We start from the raw sequence: 27,176 nt of genomic DNA, 5'->3' as shown, positions 1-27,176 counted from the left end.
CAGACACTGTGCTAAGTGCTAATGTAATATCTTCTTTAGGAAGGAATGAAGGGGTTTGTGAGGAGTTGTAAAGAAAAAGATCCATGAACTCCATATTCTCAACATACCTTCTCCCTTCTCAGTTGGATCCAAGAAAACATTCATGACACTCTGTTTGATTCTTATTCCCTCAGGCTGAAAAAAAGACCAAAAAATTAAAATATAATGTTAACCAACATGTGCTATGCTAGGCACCAAAAATAATTAGATTTTTAAAAAGGAACACTCTCTGCCCTCAAGGAGCTTACTACCCAACCTATCTGAGGGCTTTAATACTTTTATACTACATAGATGACTTTGGCACACTTTTGTATCCATCATCCATTTTTACCCGTGCTTCCCTGTCTTCAGATTTTGAGTTTATCTAAGTTCCTTGTGAATTCACATCTATCTCAGAGCCACTCTTTCTTTTCATTCTCCCAATAATTTTCTCTATTTTTTCAGAGTTTAATTGCCAAGAGCTTCTCATCCCATTTACATCTTCTTCTCCCATCCTTTACTGTATCCTTTGAAATCTGCCTCTTGGAAATATAGCACACATGTCAGATTATGATAAGCTTTCCTCTCCTTATCTATCAGAAATTCTAAACTGGTCACTTCTGCCCAACATTCCCAACATTTCTACTTTAGCAACCATCTCTCCCTTCTTGGCAAGAATTGAGCCCAGAATAGAAGTTCCCTTCATACTTTCCTCTTCCTTTGAAAGATGAAATTAAGGCAAGTGAAGAAATGGTTAGCAAATCTGATTTTGGCATAGAGAGAGTTGCATCAGAAGTGTGGAAAATTGCTATTTCCCATCACTACTATCTCACTACTGGCTGAAGCTTGTGCTCTGCTTCCTGAACTCCTCATCTATTTCCCATTTCTATCCAGATGGTTTGTATTAGACTTTGGTGACAATGTAGTTTTTATTTCCACCTTAGTAGATTTTCACGCAAATGCTCTTCTCTCTGGCTTTCTGTATTTGTTAAGAGAATATATCTGCTTAATATACAATGGTGCTCAATACACTAAGCCCCTCAATCTCCATTTACCTATTCCAGATCCCTATTCAAGTTGAGTTTTATCCTACCAAATTTTAGTGATACCTTAGGATTTCTAGTTCATATTACTTCACACTTCAGACTTTTGTGTATAGGCATTGGAGAGTCTATATTTTAAGGGGGGGCCTCCTTTCTTTGATTCTGTGAACTTTGGGGCATTTCCACTGCAATTCTTTTCTCTATATTATAGCTACTCTTTATTATCTATATCTTAGAGGCGATACACAGACATTTTTCTTTGTTTTCTTTCATTGTTAGTCTAATATACATTGGATTACATGTGCAAGACTAGGAAAAATCAATCTTATCATCCTTCATTAGATATACTCAATCCCAGGCTAAGAGCCCTTAATTCCTAGATTTTAAGTCATTTATTCCAGATTCTTTGCTCCCTCCTGGAAAGTGATTCTTACCAAGAAGAAATTGGTTGTTGAAGTAGAGCTAATGGGAATCTTGGGGAAAAGTGACCATTTTAGAATGAGAAGAGAATAAAATTCCAGTCCCTGGAATTTTCCCCAGGTACAAAAATGAATGATTACATTTCTAATTTTGGGTCTTCTGTGTTCCATTATCACATTGTCAAATGGATCCTATCCTTAGCTGGCTTCCTTCTGGGGGTCAGAACAGTGTGTCTATCACCAAGGAAAGGGAAAAGGAGGAAAACGTTGATGAAGGAACAAGTTTTACTGACAGAATCTGCTCTCGTGGAAGGAGCCCAGAACTCACCACAACCTTCAGTTTTTTCTTTATTCCATCTGCCACATAAGCACCCCAGACAGCTGCCTTCACCTCAACATCATGCAGTCCCAGCATCAAAGGGACAATAACTAATGGCACCACACGAGAGGAACTAGGCTCAATACTCAGGGTTTGCCGGTACCGTCTGTTGGCAGTAGAGGAACTACAGAATGCAGGGTTGTACAAAAGTTCCACACGGACCTGGGGTGTGACAAATAGAGAAGAGGTATGAGGAGAGGATGCCTAAATGGCAAAGGGAGTGGTTAGCCATTGTGGTACAGCCCTAGGTTGAAAGAAAGGAATCTTTATTTGTTTAAATGAATTTCTGAGCTATTTCTCAGGGTAGGCTTCCCCCAGGAGAATAACCTCACCAACTGATCCTAGGCAGTACTTATCCTTCCTATGTGATTCTTAACAAGGTAGTAAGGTGTGGCGGGGGTGGGAGGGGGAAGGAGAGAAGATAAGATTAGTTATAGTATCACAAAATCTTAGCTCTGGAAGGGACCATAGATATCATCCAAGCCAATTTCTTCATTTTACAAGTCAGGAATCTGAAGCCCAGGGAAATTAAGACATTTGTACAGTCATTTAGAGCTAGAATGGAACTTATGCCGTGTAATCAAACTCCCTCATTTTACTTATGGGGAAACTGAGTCCCAGAGAAATGCAGTGGCTTGTTCAGTCATATACAATTATTTAGTGGTAGAGTCAGCACTAGACTTCTGACTCCTCATATAGTGATCAATGAGTTGCCCACCCTCTGAACAGAAAGTTAGCTTCCTGATAGAGATATGTATCTACCAGAACAGGGCATGATGAGGATCAGATGCTAATCCCTGGGGGCCCCAGGGAGGAAAGTGGCCACAGGGCACACAGAACAGAAAAGAATGGTCATCAAATAGAGATGGGTGAGAGAAGGAAAAATTACTAGAGGAGGTAGTCTCACCCTAATAGGATGTCTTTTGTTGTAGTTATATAGCACAGCTCGGATCTCCACCTGTTCATTACGAACTGCAGAATAAGGCAGCTTCAAGTCAATGAAAAAATCCTTCATCACAGTGATCTCGTAAGGGGAGGCCACACAGATGCCTGCCAAGCAAGAGGATGAGTATCAGGAACTCACTTGCCCCATCATCCTTGGCAATACAACATTACAACTAGCACCTCCTTACCATCCAGCCATTCAGGATAGAAGTTCTAACAATTTATCCTTCCCCAACTCAGCATTTACCAGAGCAATAAGTTTCAGAGATGACAGTGGCTGGGAAAAGGAGACAGACACCCTTCTGTGAAATCCTCCTTGGATTTCAAGTGCTTCAAAATGGACTCGTCCCTTGAAAAGGAGGGAAGGGCAGTGGTCCTCATAATCACCATAGGGCTTCAAATACAAAAGGTATGAGGTTGAGTTTGATCTCCAGGTGTATTAAATATCTGGTTTTATCAAGAAGGGAGGTAATTACATGGGACCTGACTAGAGTGGAAGCAGCATGCAAAAGTGTTTTCTGAGCTGTCTCTATTCACTCTGCATTCTCTTTCCTTATAAGGCCAGAGAAGCAGAAGCAGAGAGGCAGAAACTTAACTCTTCATTTTCCTTATGGGCCCTTTCTAGTGCCAGAAAACAAGGGCCAACACCCAATATTCTACTTCCCTTTTCCTCCTTTTATCCCTCTCTTTCTCTCTCTCACCCTCACTCCTTCCCTCCTCTCTCATTTTCTCTCTTCCTCCCCTCTCTTATTCTCCCTCGCCACTTCTCTTTCTTTGTCTCTCTCCATCTCTGTCTCTGTGTCTCTGTCTCTGTCTCTCCTCTCTCTCTCTCTCTCTCTCTCTCTCTCTCACTCTCTCATTGGGAAGTATGAGCAACCTCATATGTTAGTAACTAATTTGCTGGAAGTTGGGAAGTTCACATAACATCACATCAGGGGCCAAGGAGACAATCTAATTCTATCTTCCTTACAATACAGTATGTGGTCTTGTGTCCCCAGCTCATGGGATCTCAACAGTTTCACTTCCTTCATGAACTGCACCTTACTTTTGGTCTTGGAGACACTGATGGCCAAAACTTCCCAGGTGGTGATGGAGTCCTTCAGATATATAGGGATAATTTTTGATGCAAGTCTGTGAAATGGAAAAAGATCAAGGCCTTCAGAGAAAGCAGGAGGCTGAAGGGATCCCGGGAGACCACACACTGGGGTCCTATATCGTCTCTAGCCACCCATTGAACTGTTCTGTGCACCCAACATTGTTCTGAGTGCTATGGGGAATGGGGTAGGGACATAAAGGCAGCACCATGTACTTGGGGCAGGGAGGGCCCTCTCAGAATGGGAAATAAGGGAGGATGTGCAACTTCTCACTTGTCATTTGTCTTGGAGATCTCAGTCAACTGTTCCACACGCCAAAGCCAGCTCTCTGGAAACTGACTCCTGGAGACAATGTCTTCCTCAGGAAATATGTCATTTTCCCAGTCACCTAGGATACAGATCAGGATGAGCAAATGAAATTCCAAACCTTCTACCGATGCTGTGAACATGTCCCCTCTCTGCCTAACACTACCTCTACAAGCCCATTAACTTTTCTTCCTTCCTAGCACCACTGCCCACCCATCTAACTCTACTGGTCCCTCTTCCCTCTCCCCAGCCCCCATGGCTCTGAAGGGACCTTAAGGAGCCTTTAGTCCAACCCATTCATTTTGGAGATGAATTTCAGAGAGGGACAATGATTCTCCTAAAGTTTCACTCTAAATTAGTGGCAGAATTGGCCAGGTCTCCTGGCATTCCCCCCACCCCCGCTCAGTCCTGGGTTCTTTCTATTAAATTTCCCTTTGCTGAGACATTAGCCCACGTTGCTTCTCCTCACCCAGCTACATACCCTATCCAGGAAGTCTTTCCCTTTGTCAGCTGTCTACCTCTGAGCCTGGTGCTAAGATCCCTAATGGTCTATTCTTTCAGTGCTGGACTTCTACACCACCACCTGTACATGCACCTTCCCCCTCGGCCCCAGTGGCACATACTTCTGGCCAAGACAAGGTCTTCTGAACGCTGGAGCTTGTCTCTCAGGTCCTGGATGTGGCGGCAGCAGTTCAGGAAGGCTTCCTTACAGGCCTCACTCCCCTCCACAATGTAGGAGGTTCTCTTCTCACAGCTGTGGTCCATTGGGTTCCTGTGCATGCCATGCTCACAGCAACGCCTCTGCTCCTGATCCTTGTATTTAGATACTGCCCAGGGCCAGACTCTTATGTTAACCCCTACTGGACATCTAGACACCATGCCCCAAGCCTCTAGCACTACATGGCCCTGCTTTCTTTGGTCTGAGATCAGTCCCTTCATGGGGTTCTTTTCCCCTTGGTGGTATGGTCAGTCAGTCAACAAATATTTTTTAAACATTTGTTTATGTGCAAGGCATAGTACTAAGTGCTAGGGATGCGAACAGAGGCAAAGACACAGTCCTTGCTAATATAGAACTGGCATAGACATAATTTTCCTCATGTTGAACCCCTAGACTATTGTAAATAGCCCTTTGTGAAACAACTGAGGCCAGTCAACTGTTGAGTGACCCCAAAATGGCCTCCAAACCCTAGGAGTTGTCAACCCTCAGACTGAAGGTGCAAGTGGTACAGAGTAAGGCTTGTGGCCTGACTGGGCACAGATAAACTTGGATTGTCTCCCCTAACCCACTGCCTCCAGATACTTGGGCCTTCAGGAGAGGGACAGTTCTAAGTCCAGCCCCCATGTAATCCCCCACTTCACACCATCTCATCTCTCCCTCTACCTCTCCTCCCCACCCAGTCCATCCACCTTGAGCTGCTTTTTCTTCCATGAGTTGTAAGGATCTTCGATGGCGATGTCCTTTTGATGGTTTGCAACCCACTTCTAAATAGAAAAACATATCCAAGAACCATGTTTCTCTCATATTCCTGCAACTCTTGTTCCAAAGAAAATGTTCCACAGAAATGGCACAGAGATTAATTGTTTGAGCACTTCAAAGAAGGAATTTTGCATTATTGGGGGAAGTCAGAAAAGCTTTCAAAGAAGAACCAAGACTTAAACAAGGCCTTGAGAGAAGAATCATCATCTTAACTTTGCCACTGATCAGCTTGGTCACAACCCCTATGTGCCTTGGTGTCCTCGTGTATAAAATGATATGGTTGAACTAAGCTGCTTCTACATACTTTCCTCCTCTAAATATTCATAGGCCCATACATTTAGAATATGAAAGGATCTTAGCCACCAAATCCAACTCTTTCATTTTTACAAATTAGGACATTGAGATCGAGGAAATGAGCATCTTAGGCGGTATTTTATATTTGTCTTACTCTATTTTTTCTTATTTCTTTGTATTCCTTATTTATATATGTATATTTGTATTGTTCATTTTTATATTATGCTATACTTACTCTATTTTTCTTTATTGTATTCTACGGTGCACTTTTTGACATCAACTACCTTATTCCTTGGACACCCCTCTGATCCTTGCTCCTTCCTACTTCCCAAGAAAACCATCTCTCAGGGTCCCTCTCTTTGGAATTTTTATTTAGACATAAGTCACTCAACTTCTTTTCCCAGAAGTTGTACTCTCCAGGGTGCTAAAGGCTTGACTTCTCCTTCACGTTGTCGTTTTTTTAGCTATTCAGTCATATCTGAGTCTTCACGACCCTATTTTGGGGTTTTCTTGGCACAGATACTAGAGTGGTTTGCCATTTATGTCTCCAGCTCATTTTACAGATGAAGAAACAGCATAAAGTGACTTGCCCAGGCTCACCCAACTAGTAAGTGCCTGAGGCCAGATTTGAACTCAGGTTTTCCTGACTCCAGGCCAGGCACTCTATGCACTGTGACATCTAGCTACCTTTGTCTTTCATATACCCTCCTGAAAAATGGCATCATTTACAGATGTCCTCAGATAGGCAGTTTATAATGATCATCCTATTACTTGCTTATCCAGAAAAGGGCTCTTGATCTAATCGTGAACCATATTCCTGACACCCACCTGTCTTCAGACGGGTTTCTATCTGCACAGTGGTCTTCAGGCTCAACCCTGCATCTGTAAACACTTCAAGGGCATTTTCACCACCACCTGGGCTGCAGCCCAGGTCTGCTTCCTCTACAGTATTCCAGACCTGGGGAAAACACACACACACACCCCGTTATAGGGTAGTTGGAGATCATATCCCTTTCTAGTATATAAATTCAGTTGTCTTAAACGCCTAAGAAAGCTGCATTCCATGGACATTTGTTTCTGCTTCTGGAAAGGGCCTTGCCTTGATGACAACAGAGAAAAGAAGGATATTCTATTCAATTATCCAAGAGAGTTCTAGCTTGTGGACTTAGAGCTTGATGGGACACAGTTAGGCACACACTAAAACTGAAATGGAAAAGATAGCCCTTGGCCTGGCATATAGTAGGAGCTTAATATTTGTTGATCGATTGGTTGTCACTCTCATTTATTGTTACTGCTTTCCACTGGATATAGGAATTACATTAGATGCAATGAGATGACTCTGGAGATAAGACAGGATAGTGCACAGATCTATGTTGTCTCTTCCTTTAAAAAAGGCTACTTCTTGTGACTTAGTTGCTGAGGATCTATTATGGAGCTCTGGCCATGAACTGTGGTGACCACAGGTCTTCAGAGGTCAGGGGCCAAAATTTAGGCTCCTGAAGGTCTCTATCCCATAAAATCATTCTGGCCCTTTTTAGTTTAAAGTTTCCCTGGACTGAATTCACAAAACTTGGAGAAAGAATCATCCTTCCCTGGTAAAAGACATAAGCATCACTTTCAGAAGGAGGCTGGAATTAGCTAGGTTTATCACTCTAAGGGATTGTGGGCAATGGCAGGGAATTATTGTTACTATTACCATGGGATTATAGCTTTAAAGCTGAAAGGGAACATATAAGTCATTTGGTCTAAATCCATAGTTTTGGAGGGCCAGGGAAACCTAAGGACACACATGCAGGAAAATAAGAAGTAGATTTGAATCCAGTACCTCTAATTTTCGAGCCAGTGCGCTTTACACCTACCTTGCTCTGAGTGAATCTCTTTTTGTTCAGGACATAGACACCTTTGTCAACAATCACTAATGCCACAGAAGCCCCTGGGTCACCTTCTAATTTCAGTGCCATGGAAGCCCTTGGTTCATGGACGATGTCATCATCTGGAGTTGCTCCTTTTACTGCTAGCTGTTGAAGGGACAAGGGCATGAATGGAGTGTCTAAGCAAGGGCTGTTACTAAGTAGACAAGATGCCACATAGAGCATAAAAGACAGATAGGGAGGGAATATAATGATAGGAATTTTAAAATACAGAGTTTTCTTTTTTTGGTAAAAAAAACAACATGGTCTTTTTTAAAGAAAATTTCATTCCTATGGTATGTATTAATACTCGGTCAACAGATTTTCCTTGGTACTGGGTATGCGAAGACAGAAATGAACCAGTCCTTTCTATCAAGTAATTCAGCTTTTATTGAGAGAAAAAAATCTTTAAACATATAAGCTTGCACAAAATAAATATGACATAAATACTAGGTAATTGGCAGGGAGGGTCACAAGTAGTTGGGTGGATCAGGAAAGGCCACATGTAGAAGGATGCATTTGGGCTAAACTTTGAAGTTTACTAGGGATCTAAGAGGCAGATGTTAGGAAGAAGTGCACTCTAGTTATTAAGGATGACTTGGGCAAATGCGCAGAAATGGGAAATGTGTGAGCAACAGCTATAGGCCAGTTTTTCCTGCTCAGAGTATGTGTGATGAGGAGTGATAGAAAACAAGGCTAGAAAGGTAGATTGTAAGAGGCTTTAAATGCCAAATGGAAGAGTTTGTATTTGACCCTGGAAGTAATATGGACTTAATGGAGTTTACTGAGTGGCGAAATGACACAGTCAGACCTGTGCTTTAGGAAAATCAAATAGGTATTTATTTTATGGTAAGTTCAAGTCACATATGTTCTGGGAAGAACCACATGAGTTTGCCATGAGAGTTAGTGATAAAAACCAACAGTAGGGACAAAGGATTGAGGATCTTCATCTAGAAAGCATAGAAGTCAAGGAGAATTTTTTCAGTGACCATTAGAATATACCGTTTGTGTTTCTGCCAGTGCCAAGTAATAACATTTTTCACAAAAAATGCGGATAGGTCAGTCACTTGTTGGGGTTTCTCATTGGATTTCTTTTTTAAAATTCATTTATTTTTAGTTTTCGACATTCACTGCATAAGTTTTACATTTTCTTTCCCTCACTCCCTTCCCCCTCCCCAAGACAGCATGCAATCTGATATGGGCTCTACACATACATTCCTATTAAACACATTTCCGCATTAGTCATGTTGTATAGAAGAATTCTAATGAATGGGAGAAACCATCTCATCAGATTTCTTGATTATTATTCAATCTGGTTCTAATCTCAGCCCTTTGTTGGAATGGATATGTGGGAGTTGGAATGTATGCCTCTGTTTGAGTAGCCACTTTGGTCAGAAGATCCTGATATGGAGCAAAGGAATAAAGGGAGCTTTCCTTAAAATGTTAAACAGTATCTAAAACCATCAGCAAGCATTATCTGTAATGGAGATAGCCCTCCCAATAGAATCAGGAGGGACACGCAAGGACGCTCATTATCACAACTATTATTCAATATAGTACTAGAAATGTTAGCTATAGTAATAAGAGAAGAAAAAGAAATCAAAGGAATTAGAGTAGGCAATGAGGAAACAAAGCTATCCCTTTTTGCAGATGATATGATGGTATACTTAGAGAACCCTAGAGAATTAACTAAAAAACAACTTGAAATAATTAACAACTTTAGTAAATTTGTAGGATATAAGATAAACCCACTAAATCATCAGCATTTCTTTATATGACCAAGGAAGTCCAACAACAAGAGATGGAGAGAGAAATTCCATTTGAAATAACTGTAAATAATATAAAATACTCAGGAGTCTACCTGTCAAGACAAACCCAGAAACTATATGAATACAATTACAAAACACTTTTCACACAAATAAAGTCAGATCTGAACAACTGGAAAAATATCAATTGCTCATATGTAGGCCGAGCCAATATAATAAAAATGAAAATTCTGCCTAAACTAATTTACTTATTCACTGCCATACCAATCAAAATATCAAAAAAATTATTTGATAGAGCTAGTAAAAATAATAACAAAATTCATCTGGAAGAACAAGAGGTTAATAATATCAAGGGAATTAATAAAAAAAATACAAAAGTAGTTGGCCTAGGCATACCAGATCACAAACTATAATATAAACCAGTAACCTTCAAAATTATCTGGTACTGACTAAGAAATAGAGTGGTAGATCAGTGAAATAGATTAGATACAAAAGACACAGTAGTCAATGACCATAGTAACCTAGTATTTGATAAGCACAAAGAGCTCAGTCTTTGGGATAAGAACTCACTATTTGATAGAAACTGCTGGGAACACTGGAATACAATAGGGAAGAAACTAAGCATTAACCAACATCTCACACTGTATATATCAAGATAAGATCAAAATGAGTATATGATTTAGGTATAAAGGGTGAAAACATAAAAAAATTAGAAGACCAAGGAATAAGCTACCTGTCAGAGCTATGGAGAAGGGAGGGTTTCATGACCAAACAAGAAATAGAGAGCATTACCAAATGTCAAATAGATAATTTTGATTATATTAAATTAAAAGCTTTTGCACAAACAAAACCAGTGCAACCAAGATTAGAAGGAAAGCAGAAAGCTGGGAAACAATATTTATAGCAAGTGTCTCCGATAAAGGCCTCATTTCTGAAATATATGGAGAATTGAGTCAAATTTACAAGAATTCAAGCCATTCCCCAATTAATAAATGGTCAAAGGATAAAAACAGGTAATTTTCAGATAAAGAAATCAAAGCTATCTATGGTCATATGAAGAAATGCTTTAAATGACAAGTGATTAAAGAAATGCAAATTAAAACAACTCTAGGTACCGCCTCACACCTATCAGAATGGGTAATATGACAAAAAAGGAAAATTATAAATGTTGGAGAGGATGTGGGAAAATTGGGACACTGATGTGCTGTTAGTGGAGGTGTGAATTGATCAACCATTCTGGAGAGCAATTTGGAACTATGCCCAAAGGGCAATCAAATTGTGCATACTCTTTGATTCAGCAATACCACTACTAGGGGACTTCCAGGAGCCAAGATGTCAGAGTAAGGAGTAAATCACTGTCACTCTCCCATATCCACCTCTAAACAACCAAACAACCATAAAATAGCACCCCAGAACAAATCCAGGTACAATGGATCCAGCAGAAAGACAGGATGGAGCAGTCTTTTAGCCTGGAAGACTTGAAGGATTTACAAGAAAGGTCCATTTAACTCAAGTAAAAGGGGATCACGGCCAAGGACAGGAAGCATCCCACCAAGCCAGCAGCAAGCCTCACTTCAGCAAACCAGTGGAAGACCCTGAGCCCCGATGTAGTGGAACAGGCAAACACCAACTCCAGGACCCCTGTGCGCCTTAACATAGCCAGGGGAACCAGCAAACTCCAGCTCTGAGAGCCTCCAGATGCTTGGCTTTGGGCAGGCAGGTGTCCTCCAGTGGCCAGACCTCCATGTACTTCAGTGTAGCCCCAGGGAAATGAAGAAAAACCCCATTGGGCCTCAGCACACACCAGACACCACCAGTAAGACCCCAGCTCAGTGTCAGGCAAGCTGCCAGACCTCTACAGCCTCCAGCAGCACCAGCCAATTCCCACTGCACCCTGGCAGTGTAGCACCAGTCATAAGAGTCCCCCTGGTCCTCAGGGTAACATCAGTATGGCACCAGCTATATAGCCAGGGCCTGTAGCCATTAGCTCAAGAAGCCAGAGACAGTGCCCCTTCCACCCTGGGAGCAGAGCTCAAATTTAAAAGAAAGGAAAAAGGCAAAAGTGGGGGAGGGATGAGAAGAAAATAGCAAAAAAAAAAAAAAAGAATCTGACCATAGAAAGTTATTATGGTGACAGTGAAGACCAAGACACAAACTCAGAAGAAGACAACAATCTCAAAACACCTATGAGCAAAACACTAAAGAAAAATGGGAAGTTGGCTCAAGCCCAGAAAGAACTCATGGAAGAGCTCAAAAAAAGGAGATTAAAATCATACGAAAGAGGTAGAAGAAAAATGGGGAAAAGAACTGAGTGACACAAGAGAATTATGAAAAAAAAGACTCAATGGCTTAGAAAACTTTAATAAATAGAATTGGCCAAATGGAAAAAGAGATACAAAATCCACAGAAGAAAACAACTCCTTAAAGAGTACAATTGGCCAAATGGAAAAGAAAGTACAGAAGCTAATTGAGGAAAACAATACCTTAAAAGTTAGATTTGGGCAAGTGGAAGCTAATGACTCTCTAAGACATCACGAATCAATCAAACAAATTCAAAAGAATGAAAAAATGGGAGAAAATGTGAAATACCTCTTGGGAAAAACAACTGACTTGGAAAATAGATCCAAGAGAGACAATATCACAATCACTGGACTACATGAAAGCCATAGTCAAAACGAAGACCTGGACAGCATCTTTCAAGAAATTATCAAGGAAAACTACCCATATGTCCTGCAAACTAGAGGGCAAAATAGACCTTGAAAGAACCCACTGATCACCTCAGGAAAGAAATCCCAAAATAAAAAATCCAAGGAGCCTTATAGCCCAATTTCGGACCTATAAGGTCAAGGAAAAAAATATTGCAAGTGGCCAGAAAAGAACAATTCAAATATCAGGGAGTCACAATCAGGATCACACAGGATTTAGCAGCTGCAACAATAAAGGATTGGAAGTCAAGGAACATGATATTCTGGAAGGCAAAGAAGCTAGGATTATACCCAAGAATCTCTTACCCATCAAAATTAAAAGTAACACATCAAGTGGGAAAATGGTCATTCAATGAAATATAAGGAGAAGACCAGAACTAAACCAAAAATTTGACTTCCAATATCAAGACCCAAAAGAAGCATAAACAGGTAGAAAGGGAAAAGAAAACTGAAGGGATTCAATGGAGTTCAACTATTTACATCCCTACATGGGAAGATGATACCTGTAACTCTTAAAAATTGTATCAATAACAGTACAGATAGAAGGAATAAACATAGACAAAAGGTATGGGTATAAGGGGTATTTAAGGGAATGACATAAAAAAATAAGGGATGAGAAAAAGAAGTAAAATGGGTGCAGAAGGAAAGAAGAGGTAATATGGGGTAAATTATCTCACATGAAGAGGCAAGAAAGACCTATTGCAATGGAGGGGAACATGGAGGGGGGGTAGGAAAAGGACCTTACTCTCCTTAGTCTTGGCTTAAAGAGGGAATAATATACACAGTCAGATGAATATAGAAATCTATCTAACCCACCAGGGAATTAGAAGGGGAGGAGATTAAATAAGGTGGGAGACTGACAGAAGGGAGGGCAGATCAGGGAAGGTGGTATATAGAAACAAAACATTGATGACATGGGAAAGGGTGAAAGGAGAGAGAGGAGAAGCAGGAGGAAGAATAGGATGGAGGGAAATACACAGATAGTAATCATAATGGTGAATGTGAATAAGATGAACTCTCCCATAAAATGGAAGTGGATAGCAAAGTGGATCAAAAACAAGTATCCTACAATACGTAGCTTACAAGAAACACACTTGAAACAGAGAGAGACACACAGAAGAAAGAAAAACCTGGAAAGACTTATACAAACTGATGCAAAGTGAAATGAGCAGAACCAGAAAATACTGTACACAGTATCAGCAACATCATGTGATGATCAACTATGAGAGACTCAGCATCCATATTGAGATAAAGAACTAATGTACTCTGAATGCAGATTGAAGAATATTTTTTTCATTTATTTTATTCTTTCTCATGTTTCTTTTTACTTTTGATCTGTTTCTTCTTCCGCAACCATGGTAAATATGGAAATATGTTTTACATTATGGCAGGGAGAAAAATTTGGAACTCAAAATTTTGTAAAAGTGGATGCTAAAATTGTGTTGATATACAATTAGGGAAAAATACAATACTATTAAAAATAAAAAGATCTTTATCTTTTAGGTGCCTTGTATAGTAACAGCACCTCAGAGACATCACAACTGTATTGTTACCATCAAGAATCTTTTTCATATATACATGCTTTACTTTGGTTGCTTTTCCCATCTTATTTTCTTTGGTACTTCCTCTGTAACCACCTCAGGTTCCAGATATGGTGGTTCTGTTATCCTTGATGGAGAAAATCATTGCAATTTTAAAAAAATCTTTACTTTTTTTTCTGTTTGTAGACATCTTTCTATTTTTATCTTTGAATGTTCTTGGAATGACTCTGCTTCATTGTATATATTAACAAGCTTTCATTAAACTGATTTTACATTTCTGCTTTATGAGATTATGTGGCTCGTGATCACCAATAATTGTTTTTCAAAAAGATTTTACAGAGCAGTTTATATTCTGACCTACTATTGCCTTTGGCAGACATCCATCTCAATTTGGTAAGGAAGTCACATGTTTGCTCAGGCACTTTCTGGGCTCTTCTGGTCTCATTGTAATAACTCCTGTAGATTTGTTTAACTTGCAGATGAAAGGGGTGGAGATAACCCAGAGCTCTTGAAGACCATGGCAATGGAACACGTGTTCTGTCGGGTTTTACCATTCTGGAAAGGCTGAAAATATGGATGTGGAAACAGATGAAATCTGTTTTCCGACTGCCATCCTTGCTAATTACAGAAAAGCACATTACCAGTAAGCTGGCCACTTGATGATGAAACTTTTTCTGGCCATGACAATCATGAAGCAAAGAAAACTTGTAAAAGTTGCCCTCAGTTCTATGTGGTTCCCTTCTGTTTTTGCAATGATGGTGGCAGAAACAGAGGAGAGGGAGGAAAGTGAGCAAGGAGAGCTAAGAATTAGATCATTTTTAGATCTTCAAACAAATTTCAGCTTTCTTGATTTGTTAAATGTGAGATCATTATCCAGTGACCAATGAGTAGATTATATTGTGATGGAAAATGAATCGTATTAATCTTGAAACTCTTACTATAAATGAAACCAGAAGAATAGTTCACAGGTAATACTTGGAGGGGGAAAGAAAGGAGTTGGTGGAGGGGGTTTTATCAACCAGTCAAAAGTTATAAGAAATATTATTTCATGGGACTTTTGATTATCACATATTACAGTACTAATGATAAGTATTTGCAAAAGACCATGGTGAAAATAATTGCAGCTTACATGGCAATATTGGGCAACTAGATGGAGCAATGGATAGAGCATTGGGCTTGGAATCAGGAAGACTCATCTCCCTGAGTTCAAATCCAGCCTCAAAATAGCTGTGTGACCCTGGGCAAGTCACTTAACCCTGTTTGCCTCAGTTTCCTCATCTGTAAAATGAGCTGGAGAAGGAAAAAGCAAACCACTTCAGTATCTTTGCCAAGAAAACCCAAAATGGGGTCACGAAGAGTCAGAAATGACTGAAATGACTGAACAACAGCACATATTGATATCAATTGCTGAGGGAAAAGTGCTAGAGAAATTCTATGAAGAATTTGATAAGGTTCTCCAAATAAAATCAACTGGTGGCTTCAAAGAAACGCTGGAAAAGATGAGAGCAGGAAAGGAATAGGCATTTATATAGCTCCTATAATGTGCCAGGCATTGTGCCAAACAGTATTTACCAATATGATCTCATTTTATCCTTATAGCAACCCAGGGAGGTAGGCACTGTTATTATCCCCATTCTACAGTTGAAGAAACTGAGGCGGACAGAGAGCAAATAATTTTTTCAGGGCCACACAGCTAGAAAATGTCTGAGGCCAAATTTAAGCTCAGATCTTCCTGACACAAACCCAGCACTCTATCTCCTATGCTGCCAGTCAGTTCTGGGTGGGAAGAAATACATGTGAAAGTATGATTCAAGAGATGGAAATGGGAGAGGGCAAAAACTTTTAGTTTATACAGAAGGACCAAGCTTCCATATCTTGAATACTTTTCTCAAAATGAAAAACAAAGGTAGATATTAGACATGGTAAGCACCAAGTAAAATCACAAAGAATGAAACTGTGTACATTTTAATGGATAAGAAAAGACTTATTAAGGACATGGAGTCAGCAGTTTGTGCGTAGTCAGACACAGGGGAAAGAATAGTAACGAGTGAAAGAGTGAAAGATAAGGCATACATTTAAGAAGATTTAACCTTGAATTACTTAAACAAGCTTTTGGAAATTTTTAAAAAAGAGAGAGAAATGGACAATAAAAATGATATTGATACTGACTAGAATTTCATCCAGACTTCACCTTTATCCATATTAAATTTCATCTTATGTGATTACGTCCAATGTTCTAATCTGCCATATCTGACTTTACCAATGTTAACTATCCTTTCTGGCTTTGTGTCCACTGAAAATTTTAGAATATGTCATCTGTGCCTTATTTATATTACTTATAAAAATGTTGAATAGCACAGGAACAGGTACAGTTCTCTGGGGCATTTCCCTGGAGACGTCTTTCCCAACTGATATCAAACAATTGATTGTCACTCCTTTGTATGGTCATTCAACCAGTTCTAAATCTACCTGACTATACTCTCATCTTTCAGTACTTCTCCACACCTATGGTATCTCTCCCATTCTTCACAGTACTTCAAAAGTCGCTGATTTTAGCTCTGCAATCATCATTTTCCAGCTCTTTCAATATCCAATGTGTAGGTCACCTGGACCTGGGTGATCTATACATTGAATGATATACTGAATCAAAGGGGAATAACATTAATAGTTCTTACAGAAAGTTTTGAGGTTTGTAAAAGCGAAACAAATATTTGAAGTTAGGGGGTTAAGTGATATTAGCAATTAGCTAGTTACATGTCTGAGGTCGGATTTTTTTAAACCCAAGTCTTCCTGACTCCTGGTCTGGCATTTTATCCACTGCATCACCTAACTACCTCAGATAGCATCATAACATCACAGACCTAGATCTGAGAACTAAGAATGAGAATTAAGAATCTTAGAAAATCATCTAGTCCAACTTCTTAAACTACTTTGCAGGTGAAGAAACTGGAGTCCCTTCTAAGTCTGAGAGTCTCTGATTTTATGAGGTGGGGTTTGGAAGGAAACTTATCCACATGAAAGGACATTTAAGACCTAAGCATCTCATTTGCCTCAGCATCACTAGGGATACTATGGGACCTCAAAGCACCCCAACCTTGACCCAGAAAAAATTCTGGTTCCTCATGAATATAGAGACAGATTGCTGAACAAAGAGGGGACAGAAGGATTCATCTCTTTCCAAAAGTTATAGAGACTTTAAAAGAATATCAGCATAAAGCACCTTTTTGTTTCCCCAAAACTTGCTGGGTAGAATTACCAACTAGAGGGGGCTCAACTTACTGAGCCAATGCAGGTGTCCTTCACATCTACCCAGACAGAATCAGCTACAATCTCCATCTGTCCTGATGAACTAACATAGTAATACGCCACAACACGGAAGGATGGAATCAGGTCTGAATCAATTTCCAAGGTCGTGGATACAATCGTTTGCCCTGCATCCCGGGTCTGCTGGCCATGTCTGACTATTCTTCCCTGATTTAGCATCTGCATAGAGGAGACAAAGAAAAGGATAGCTGAGCAGGAATGTGCCTCCTGCCATACATCTGGTGGCTGCCTCAGTATCACTTGGCTCAGCAATGCTGCCCTTCCCCAGTTATGTGGCGTTGCCTGGCTCCTGGTGCCTCCCTTCCCCAGGAATAGACTGGATCCATACCAAGTAGGAGATATACTTGATCTGGTTCTGCACATCATTGTTGTCATTCTTCAAAATGAACTGCAAGTGTAGGTGATCACCAGGCCTGATTATTGAGGAGGGGACCGCGATGTGAAGGTAGTTCTGGGACCCTCTAAAAGACTGGTAAGCATTCGCCACCATTGTTGCAGTTGTCTGGCGATGAGGAGGGAGTTTTGGATCTGCTGTCCTCACCTGGGAAGGAAACTCATGTGGTTACTGAACCTATGTACCAAGGTAGCCCCTGCAGACTTTGATACAGGGTGCCAGAATTGATTGGTATCTAAAAACACTTATGCCTTCTTAATTGCTAAGCTAAGCACCTTGTTAGCAAGAATGATCAGTTCCAGCTGATTACACCCAAAGGGAGCAGCTTCTCAGGCCAACTTTTTTGCTATCTCCTCCTCAACAGATTCTTCCTTCTCTTCCCCACCCTAGTATCTTGAAGTCTCTGCCCCTAAGCCCAAAGAGAAGTATCTTGGGTCCACCCCCAAATTGGACTTTGTGTCCTAAGGTCCCATATTTCTCCTCCTAGTGTTCCGCTGCTTGCTGCTCCCGTCTAGCACTGCCAACTAAATTTATCTTTATCCTGGGAACATTTTGTGGCACTTGTCCCAGTCACAAGGATGACCAATTATGACACTGTTTCAGGGTACAAAGACCATTCCCCTCCCTAGGGTGCTGTACCTCTTTGTTTAAAGATACTAGTATTTGTCAATGGATTCCAAGAGCTTTGCCACAGTCTCCCTAGCAAGGGGACTGACATAGCAACCTAAACTTAGACTGAAGAGATGAAAACTGGGCACATCAACAGTCAGGGAATATCTCTTCCAAATCTCAGATTTTGTGACCAGGACTAAGGCAAGTGAACTGTTCATATACTGGGTTCTTCCTGAAGGACTAGTGGGCTCCAGTCTTTAAAGGGTTCTCACTTGGATGGGTAACGTAGTTTGGTACCCAGGGGTGTTGATGATCAGTGTCGCCCTTCCATCTTCTAGGGTTTTTACACTACCATGGACAGAGTCAACCATGACTGGGACTTCTACAGCAGGAGAGCCATCAGGGTTAGTCACAAAGACCTAAGGGGAAAAAGGAGATATTGGAGGGTGAGGCAGAGTAAGGATAACTTAAGCCGCTGGAGCTGAGGGGATGGCTCTGAGGGCAGTGTACTGGCATGACAGCTTGAGGGGAAGTCAGGAAAACCTGGATTGGAGCCCTGCCTCTGATTTATCACATAGTAGTTATTAAAAATGTGAATTATAAAAAAGAAATTTACATGATAATTTTGTTATATATTTGAAAGGAATAGAAAGCTATGCCTAGTAGATTTGCAGTTTCGTGTGCAAAATCTTCTTTATTATACTATGTCATGGAAATGCTTGTTTTATTCCATAAATTAAAAATAAAATTGAAAAAAGAAAAATATGAGTTATTATGTCGATGGCAAGTCTACAAGATTAGAGGAGAGTATTCCCTTGTAATTAAACTGGGGGTTTTGTTCAATTTGGAGAGAAAAATTACTTAGACAGTAGAAGGTGGAATTAGAAGTAGGTGCTGAGAGAAGCTGAGGACCCCACAGACCTGCACTGCCTCCAGATATATCACACACTAGACTTTAGACTATTTAGCAATCAGACCAAGACAGAAGCTTGCACTCCATACTTATTCCTTCATATATCTCTTTTGCTTTGTTTATTATTACCATCACCATCAAACTCATTGTCACTGCTCCTTCTATGGCTGCTAATAATAATAACCCATATGTACATGGTCCTCTATAATTACCAGAGAGCTTTACATGTAGGTACTGTAAGTATTCTAACAGTTTCCAGATTAGGTAACTGAGATTCAGAGAGGGATCCTTATTTGTTTAGAGTCGTACAGGCTGATCATAATAGCCTGTATTCATATACCACTTTAAGGTTTGCAAATCACTTTATAAATGTTATCTCATTTTATCCTCACAACTTTGGTTTTATATACTTATTTTTGTTTGTTTGTTTGGCAGGGCAGTTGGGGTTAAGTGACTTGCCCAATGTCACACAGCTAGTACATGTGTCAAGTGTCTGAGGCCAGATTTGAACTCAGGTCCTCCTGACTCCAGGGCCGGGTCTCTACTCACTGCACCACCTAGATGCCCCTATTCTCACAACTTTGGAAGGGAAGGGCTGTTATTATCTCCATTTTACAGATGAGGAAACTAAAGTCAAAGGAGATTAAGTGACTCACCCAGGGACACACAGTTAGTATCTGAGGCTGGATTTGAACTCAGGTCTTCCTGACTCCAGCACTCCATCCACTGCACTCCCTAGCTGCCTCTAGTAAGTAGCATAGTTATTATGTGAATTCATGTCTTCCAACCCCCAAGTGTTTGTTGTTTCTCAGTAAAGTTACATTTTTTAAACCTTCTGGCTATTTGTGGATTTGTCAAAGGAGACAATCTGCTGGATTGCCCTCCCACTCCCTGCACTGAATCACAGAATCTTAAAGTTGGAAAAGAGATCAACTTGTTCAGCCAGAACTTGAACAGGAAACCTCAGTAGCCTTCAAGCCAAGGGATCATCCTGCTCCAGTTTAAAGACCTCAAGTAAAGAGGACCTTTATATTCTCACGGTGTAATTCTTTCTACTTTGGAGTAATATTAATAGTCAGAGGTGTTAGTGTTTACTTGAGTTGGCCTAAAATTTGCCTTTATGTAACTTCCAATCATTACTCCTTGTCTTATGCTCTAGGATCAAGTAGCTTATATTGTTCAAGAAAGGTTGAGTGGCTGGAAGAGAGATAAATGGAAACTTTGGAATAAAAAAGGTGAGACCATTTATTGGACCTTGGCCTGGTTTCTGTTCTTGGATTTCTGGCTCAGTTAAACCCTCCAAATTTCAGTGACCTAACTTCCTATTGCCACTCAGACTCTCCTGGTTTTCCCATTGGCCCAACCAATCAGGCCTCTTCCCTGGCTGGAAAGTTCTCCTGACCTATGTTAGGTAGGTGATCCAAATAGTCACAACAGGAATTAGAGTTTCTTGGCCTCGAGGGAAAGACCTAGGAGCAATCAGGAGAAGTTTCGAACATAAGCTTGATTTTAAGAACAGACTTTCTAATAATTAGAGCTATCCAAATTGTGATGAGCATTTCTTCTATCAATCGATCACCATGTATTTATTAAGCCCACTGTGTACCAAGCACTGTGCTAGGGGATGGAGACACAAGCACAGAGTCTGAAACAATCCTGACTTTCAATGAAGTCTTCAAACAAAGGATAGCTTTGGATAACTCATTGTAGGAAAAGAAATTCTTCTTCAGGAGTGGGTTAGACTAGGTAGTTATTGAAGCCCAGAGGTCCCCCTTCTTTCAGCCCTGGAATTCTGTGATTATGTGAGTCCTCAGAGCAGAGGAGGTTCAAAGGAGAAGCTAAAACAGGACAGAAGTTGTGCCTGAGCCCATTGACCTGACTTAATGAGGTGGTGGCTTCGTTGTTCTTTCTTCTCCACTATCTCAGATCCTTCTTGCTCTTAGTCTTCCCTACCTTCCTGTTCTTCCGGTTTTCCCAAGTTTTATCCCCACTCTTAGGGTTTTCAGCGTTACCGTGAATTCAAAGGGCATCCCAGGCTTGAAGTATTTGGATGTTTTTGTAAAGTGTATCTGATATGGAGATGTCACAATGGCAATCCCCCTTCTCTCTGCTTCAACCATATCACTTCCTAGTGGGAAGAGAGCACATAAAGGTCAGTCAGTGAACAAACATTAATGAAGCACTTACACTTAATAATTGAGGTGAATGTGAAAGCTCAATCGCCAAACACGGTTTCTTTGTGAAATTTCCATGTAAGAAATTTATATTTTTATTATCATGAAGTAGTGGAAAGAGGAAATCATCTGGGTGCTGTTCTAGATGCTGCCACTACTGTCATTGGGCCTCAGTTCATTAATTAAAAATTGGGGGTTGGAATGAAAATAAAAAGAACAACGACAAGAACAAAACAAAACTGAACATGATGTAACTACAACGACCAAGGCCGGCCCTGAAGTAGAGATGAGAAAATATACTTCGGTTTTTCCTTTGCAGAGGTGGGGGACTATGGATGTAGGACATTGTAGAAACTGTCAGATTCAGCTAAGGTCTTGGCTAATTTTGCTGAACTGATTTTCCCTCCTTATTCCTTTTAAATAGTTAATAATAATAATTACTTACATTTATATAGTACTTTCAGGTTTGCAAAGCACTGTACATATAGGGTAGCTAGGTGGTATAGTGCATAGAGTGCCAGGTCCAAAGTCAGGAAGACCTGAGTTCAAATCTGACCTCAGACACTTACACAGTTTTCTCATCTGTAAAATGGGGATGATAATAGCATCTACTTCCCAGGGTTGTTGTAAGGATCAAATGAGATAATAATTGTAAAGCATTTAGCATAGTATGTGGGTGTTGTATAAATGTTAGCAATAATTGTTATTCCCATTTTATAGAGAGTAAAACTGAGGCTGACAGAGATTAAGTGCCTTATCCAGGGCCATACAGTTAATGTCTGAGTTGAGATTTGATCTCAAGTCTTCCTGACTCCAAAAAAAATTTTTCTTACTTACTATACACTCAGCTACCCTTATTATAGTGTATAGTTCTCTGAGTTGGGAAGGGACATAGTTATTTTGTTAATAACTAGCATTTATATAACACTTTAAGTCCCTAAATCATCTTTTTTGATCCTCATCACAACTCTATGACAAAAAAATCAATAAAAAATTTTTAAACTGGCCCTGCTATAAGAAAGAAATAGGGGTTAAAATAGATCAGGAATTCTTAATCTTTTCCATGTCATGGTCTCTTTTAGTGATGGAATGGTAAAGCCTATGGATCCCTTCTCAGAACCATGGGTTTAAATGTATAAAATGAAACACACAGGAAATACGAAGCAAACCAATTATATTGAAATACAATTATAAAAAATGTTTTCTTGAAACTCTCAGCACCACTTCTTTTCAGTGGAGGGGAGGAAAGAAGGGTCATGAGTAAAAACCATGGGAATCTTGAAGTCATGTCACTTTGGAACTGACAGTTCTCTCTTGGTGGCTAGCTTGAACTGAGTACAGAGGGAGGACATAGATCCTCTACTTACCAGAATCTGTTAGCACAGTGACGGTGACATAAAGAGATTGACCGACTAGCTGGCTCAGATTTGCAAACTGGCGCTGCACTATAGCTCTGTCCAGGGTGGCAGTTCCCACTCCATCTTCTATCTGGGATGGTAGACAGTAACAACAGCCACAATGACAAATGTAACCCAGTCCCAGAGCCATTGGCATGGGAATCTATCCTGATTGGTGGAGATCAATGCCCCATGATTCTCCATGTGTCAGTGTGGTGAGTTGTAGAACACAGAGGGTGGGAGTGGGAGAGAGAATCCTAGATCTCCCAATAGGTCCCTTTTCTCAGCTTGCTACACTAAAGACTTCAAAGAACTTCCCCTTTGGTAAGATCTAGGATTCTCTCTCCCCAACTCTGCCCGGTCCCATTATAATGGGTTTTGAGACTGGGACTATATAATAATAATGATCGTTATTATTATTAATAACTAGCATTTACATAGCACTTCAAGTGCATAAATCATCTTTTCTGATCCTCACCACAACCCTATGACATAGGGACTATTATTATCTCATTTTACAGATAGAAAAAAATTAGTCTTGTAAAGATTAAATGACTTGCCCAGATAGTAAGTGTACCTGAGGAAGGACACGTTACTCGGATCTTCTCAATTTCAAGTCCACCACTCTGTCCACTATGCCACCTACTAGCTGAGGGCTCCTTGCCCACAAAGACAGGATCAAAGGCTCACCACCATTGTTGCCCCATCTCCCATTTCCCTGGGCAGACCTTGAACTTAGATCCAGTATGCCTACATTTCATTAAGGGCAGGGTTCTAACTCCTGGATATACCACCCCCCCAACCTCCTGTACCAAGTAGAGGAAATTTGCAAGCTTAACGGCTTTAATGAAATCTTAAGCTGTATTAAGAGGTGGGGAGCATATTGTCCCAGATTAAGGAAGTGACATTTGTGCTGTATGCTGCTCTGGTCAAATGGCATTTGGGGTACTGTGGGTGCCACTGTTTAGAAGGACAGGGACAATCTATAGAGCACCCAGAGGTGGGCAGTTAGGATGGCCTGGTGCCAATGCCTTAAGAACATCAACTGAAAGAAATGGGACTGTTCAGTTGGGAAAAGAGAAGACTGAGGGTGGAGTAGAAATGATGCCTTTCTTTGTATCTCCAGCACTTAGCACAGTGCTTGGCACATAGTAAGTGTTCAATAAATGCTTGTTTATTGATTGGTTCATAGTCATCTTTGAATACTTGAAGGACTCTGATGTGAGAAGGCATTGGACATGCTATGTTTGGCCCCAGTAAGCAAAATTAGGAGAAATAGAAGTTGCAAACAGCTCAATTTAGTCTTGATGTCAGGAAAACCTCCATAACAATTAGACCTTCCCCAAAGTGGAATAGCTTCCATAGGAAGTAGTAGGTTCTCCTTCACCGAAGATTTTAAAGCAAAGGCAGGATGGCTCCTTATTAGAGATGTTATTATAGACTCAGAGTGAGAAAAGACCTTAGAAATCTTCAAATTCAGCCCACTCATTTTAAGGTTCAGCTGGATGGCTTCTGAGGTTTATTGTAGCTCAGCATTCCTATGATTCTATGAGAAACACCTTTAAGAGTTATGAGGTCCTTCCTTCCCTCTGTCTCCTGTTTTACTCTGTGTTAAACCAAGCATGAACCTGGCCATCTTCTCCCTCCACCAAATAGCATGCTATTCATGACATGTTTCCTGTATTTGCTTGCTTTCTTGTCATTTAGAAGACGAGCTCTTTGAGGGCAGGGATTGTCATATTTCTATGTAGCGCCCTCATGGCTTAGCACCATCACAGGTGATCAGTAACGCATGAAGACTTGTTGACCAACTGCACAAGTGCTCAGGTAGCTTGTAGAATGTGTTCAGGGATTGTGACTCTAGAACTATCTCCACAGTCACCCAGACAACATAATTTGTCTCCCATCTCAGGGCAGAGCCAGTCAGATGGGACCAAGGGAGAATGTCTGGGGATATTCTTTAGGTATAAATCCCAGGAGCTCTGTGATGATCTCAACCCAAACTATGCACTTACTGGAACCCGCTGAAGGGAGTAGGGTAAGCTTTCCTTATCTCCATCCCTCATTACCCCAAAGAGGACAAAGGCTACACCATCTACTGGCTTTCCATAGATGTACCTAAAGAGGGGAGAAAATAATAATAACATCATTCATATAGTACTTTAGGGTTTGTAAAATGTTTTATAAATATCTGATTTTATCCTTACAACAACTCTGGGAGGGAGGCGCTATTGTTCTCCTCATTTACTGATGAGGAAACTGAGATAGATGGAAGTTAAGTGACTTTTGCAAGGTCACACAGCTAATTATCTGAGGCCAGATTTCAACTCAGGTCTTCCTGATTCCCAGTCCAGCACCCTACCTTCTATGCCCCTAGTTGCCTGAAGAGAGGAACTTATTGAAAGAAGTGGGCATCTACCAATAATCCTCTGGGGGTGGAATTCTAATTCTACAGTGAACGAACTTCCCTTCAACCTGGATCTCTCTCCTTTATATCTACCACCTCTTTCTGAGATCTGGCTCCCCATTGACATCGATGCATCCCGGCCATGATCTCCAGTAGTGGCTGTCTCTTCTCTCTCTCTACCCTTTAAACCTTGGTGCTAGAGAGGGTGTCAGAATGCTCCTTGTTCCTCTTGCTTCCTGGCTTTCCTGGTTTCCTTTAAGATTCAGCTAAAATCATACCTTCTGAAAGAGGTCTTTCCTGGTTACCCCCACTGCTAGTGTCTTCCTTCTGAGATGATCTCCCATTTGCATTGTATCTATCTTGGACATGCATGGTTGCTTGTGTGTTGCTGTCTCCCCATCAGAATGTAAGTTCCTTGATGTCATGGAAAGTATTTTTTCTTTTATCTCTAATGCTTAACATAGCATGACACATAATAAGGGCCTACTAAATGCTTGTTGACTGTCTTGTTAATAGATTGATTTTTCCTTTACCAGTATCTTCAGTAGCTTCTCCTTTACAATCCACTTAATAAAAATTTTTCCACTTAATCCACATCATGGTGACTGTTGTACACCAGCTCCCAGGTTATTCTTCCTCCTTTTTCAAGGAAGTCAGTGTTTGGCTCACTGTCTTTCTTTTCTCCCTAATGCCTGTCCTTACTGTATTAGGGAACTTTCAACATTTATATTGATGTTCCCTCTAACTCATGTCTATTCCTTTGCTAAACCTCAGTCACACACTAGATTTCACTGTTAACCACAAAATTCCAATTCTTTAATTAGAAACTCTGACATTGATCTTTCTGTAAACCAGAGAAAACTAGTTTGACTGGTATAGTTCCAACGCCCCCCCCCCAATTTCAGATTCTTATCAAAATGATATTATCATGGTTTAGTTTTTTTTATTTCCCCGCTCCTCATTTCTACTTCCCTTCTCTGAAATTCTCTCTCCTTATTAGAATTTAGAAAATGCTCTTATTTTATAATCCCATAGATAACAGAGAAGTCTCCCAATGATATCAAATTGAATTTACCTGTACTACTCTGTCTGCTATAACCTCCAATGTCTTTCTATACCACACCCCTCCAAAACCTATTCTTCGCCCTTAATTGAGATTTCTAATTTCTCCACTCCTCTGTACTTTCTAAGGCATTGTTGTTGTTCAGTTGTATCAAAATCTTTGTGACCCCATTTGGGGTTTTCTTGGCAAAGATGAGGAAACTGAGGCAAACAGAGTTAAGTGACTTGCCCAGGATCACACAGCTAGTAAATGTTTGAACTGAGGTTTGAATGCAGGTCTTCCTGATTTCAAACCCAGTGCTCTATTCACTAAGCTACGTCAAAGTCCAAATTAAGGTCGTTAGCTGTACTATGACTTCACCTTCTCTTCTTTCCAATTTCTGCACTATAGTTAATCATTTTCAACTCTACTTAGTCCTATGTTTATAAGTTACTTGCCCCCTTATCTCATTGTCACTCGTCTCTTGCCAAATGTCAGTCCTGGACCATCCCTGCCATCAGCCTCCTTCACCTTTACACATGGGCTACTAAGCAGAACTGGAGGAAATCGCACAATCACACAGACTGAATACATTGTAAATTCATGTTATCCAATTTTGATTAAATTCTCACTGGAACCAAGCATACCTTTTGTTGTTGTTCTTCAGTTGTTTCAGTCATGTCTGATTCTTTGTGACTCTATTTGGGGTTTTATTGGTAAAAATACCAGAATGGTTTGCTATTTCATCCTCCAGTTCATTTTACTGATGAGGAAACTGAGGCAAACAGGGTTAAGGGATTTGCTCAGGGTCACACAGCTAGCAAGTGTCTGAGGCTAAATTTGAACTCAGGAAGACTTATCTTCTTGATTCCAAGTCCAGGCATCTATCCACTGGGGCCACTTTAATTGATTCTTCACTTCACTCTCCGCACAAAAAAAGTATTCCACACCTTCTCTTACTTCTTAAGCCACTCACATGTCCACCTCTCTCCTCTTGGCTGAGGACCATCCATCTT

At 40.5% G+C, this 27,176-nt stretch overlaps 1 protein-coding gene across 1 annotated transcript in view; it reads right to left on the bottom strand.

The window, feature by feature from the left end:
* LOC118841480 (A.superbus venom factor 1-like) overlaps positions 1-27,176 on the bottom strand; it is a 77,086-nt gene that overhangs the window by 39,226 nt on the left and 10,684 nt on the right. The window contains exons 8-22 of the mRNA XM_036748916.1: positions 24,727-24,829; positions 22,682-22,802; positions 21,153-21,268; positions 18,500-18,646; positions 17,550-17,762; positions 17,177-17,380; positions 7,835-7,993; positions 6,804-6,933; positions 5,612-5,686; positions 4,828-5,031; positions 4,172-4,286; positions 3,850-3,935; positions 2,767-2,909; positions 1,809-2,021; positions 108-174 (exon numbers count right to left, since the gene is read on the bottom strand). Of these exons, the coding sequence (XP_036604811.1) occupies positions 108-174; positions 1,809-2,021; positions 2,767-2,909; positions 3,850-3,935; positions 4,172-4,286; positions 4,828-5,031; positions 5,612-5,686; positions 6,804-6,933; positions 7,835-7,993; positions 17,177-17,380; positions 17,550-17,762; positions 18,500-18,646; positions 21,153-21,268; positions 22,682-22,802; positions 24,727-24,829 (2,096 nt within the window). The remainder of the gene's footprint in view (positions 1-107; positions 175-1,808; positions 2,022-2,766; positions 2,910-3,849; positions 3,936-4,171; positions 4,287-4,827; positions 5,032-5,611; positions 5,687-6,803; positions 6,934-7,834; positions 7,994-17,176; positions 17,381-17,549; positions 17,763-18,499; positions 18,647-21,152; positions 21,269-22,681; positions 22,803-24,726; positions 24,830-27,176) is intronic.

The sequence above is a fragment of the Trichosurus vulpecula genome, chromosome 3 (assembly GCF_011100635.1).
Source record: "Trichosurus vulpecula isolate mTriVul1 chromosome 3, mTriVul1.pri, whole genome shotgun sequence".
Classification (NCBI taxonomy): Eukaryota; Metazoa; Chordata; class Mammalia; order Diprotodontia; family Phalangeridae; genus Trichosurus; species Trichosurus vulpecula.
Note: the sequence above shows the minus strand (reverse complement) of the source record. Positions and strands in the feature narration are given on the sequence as shown.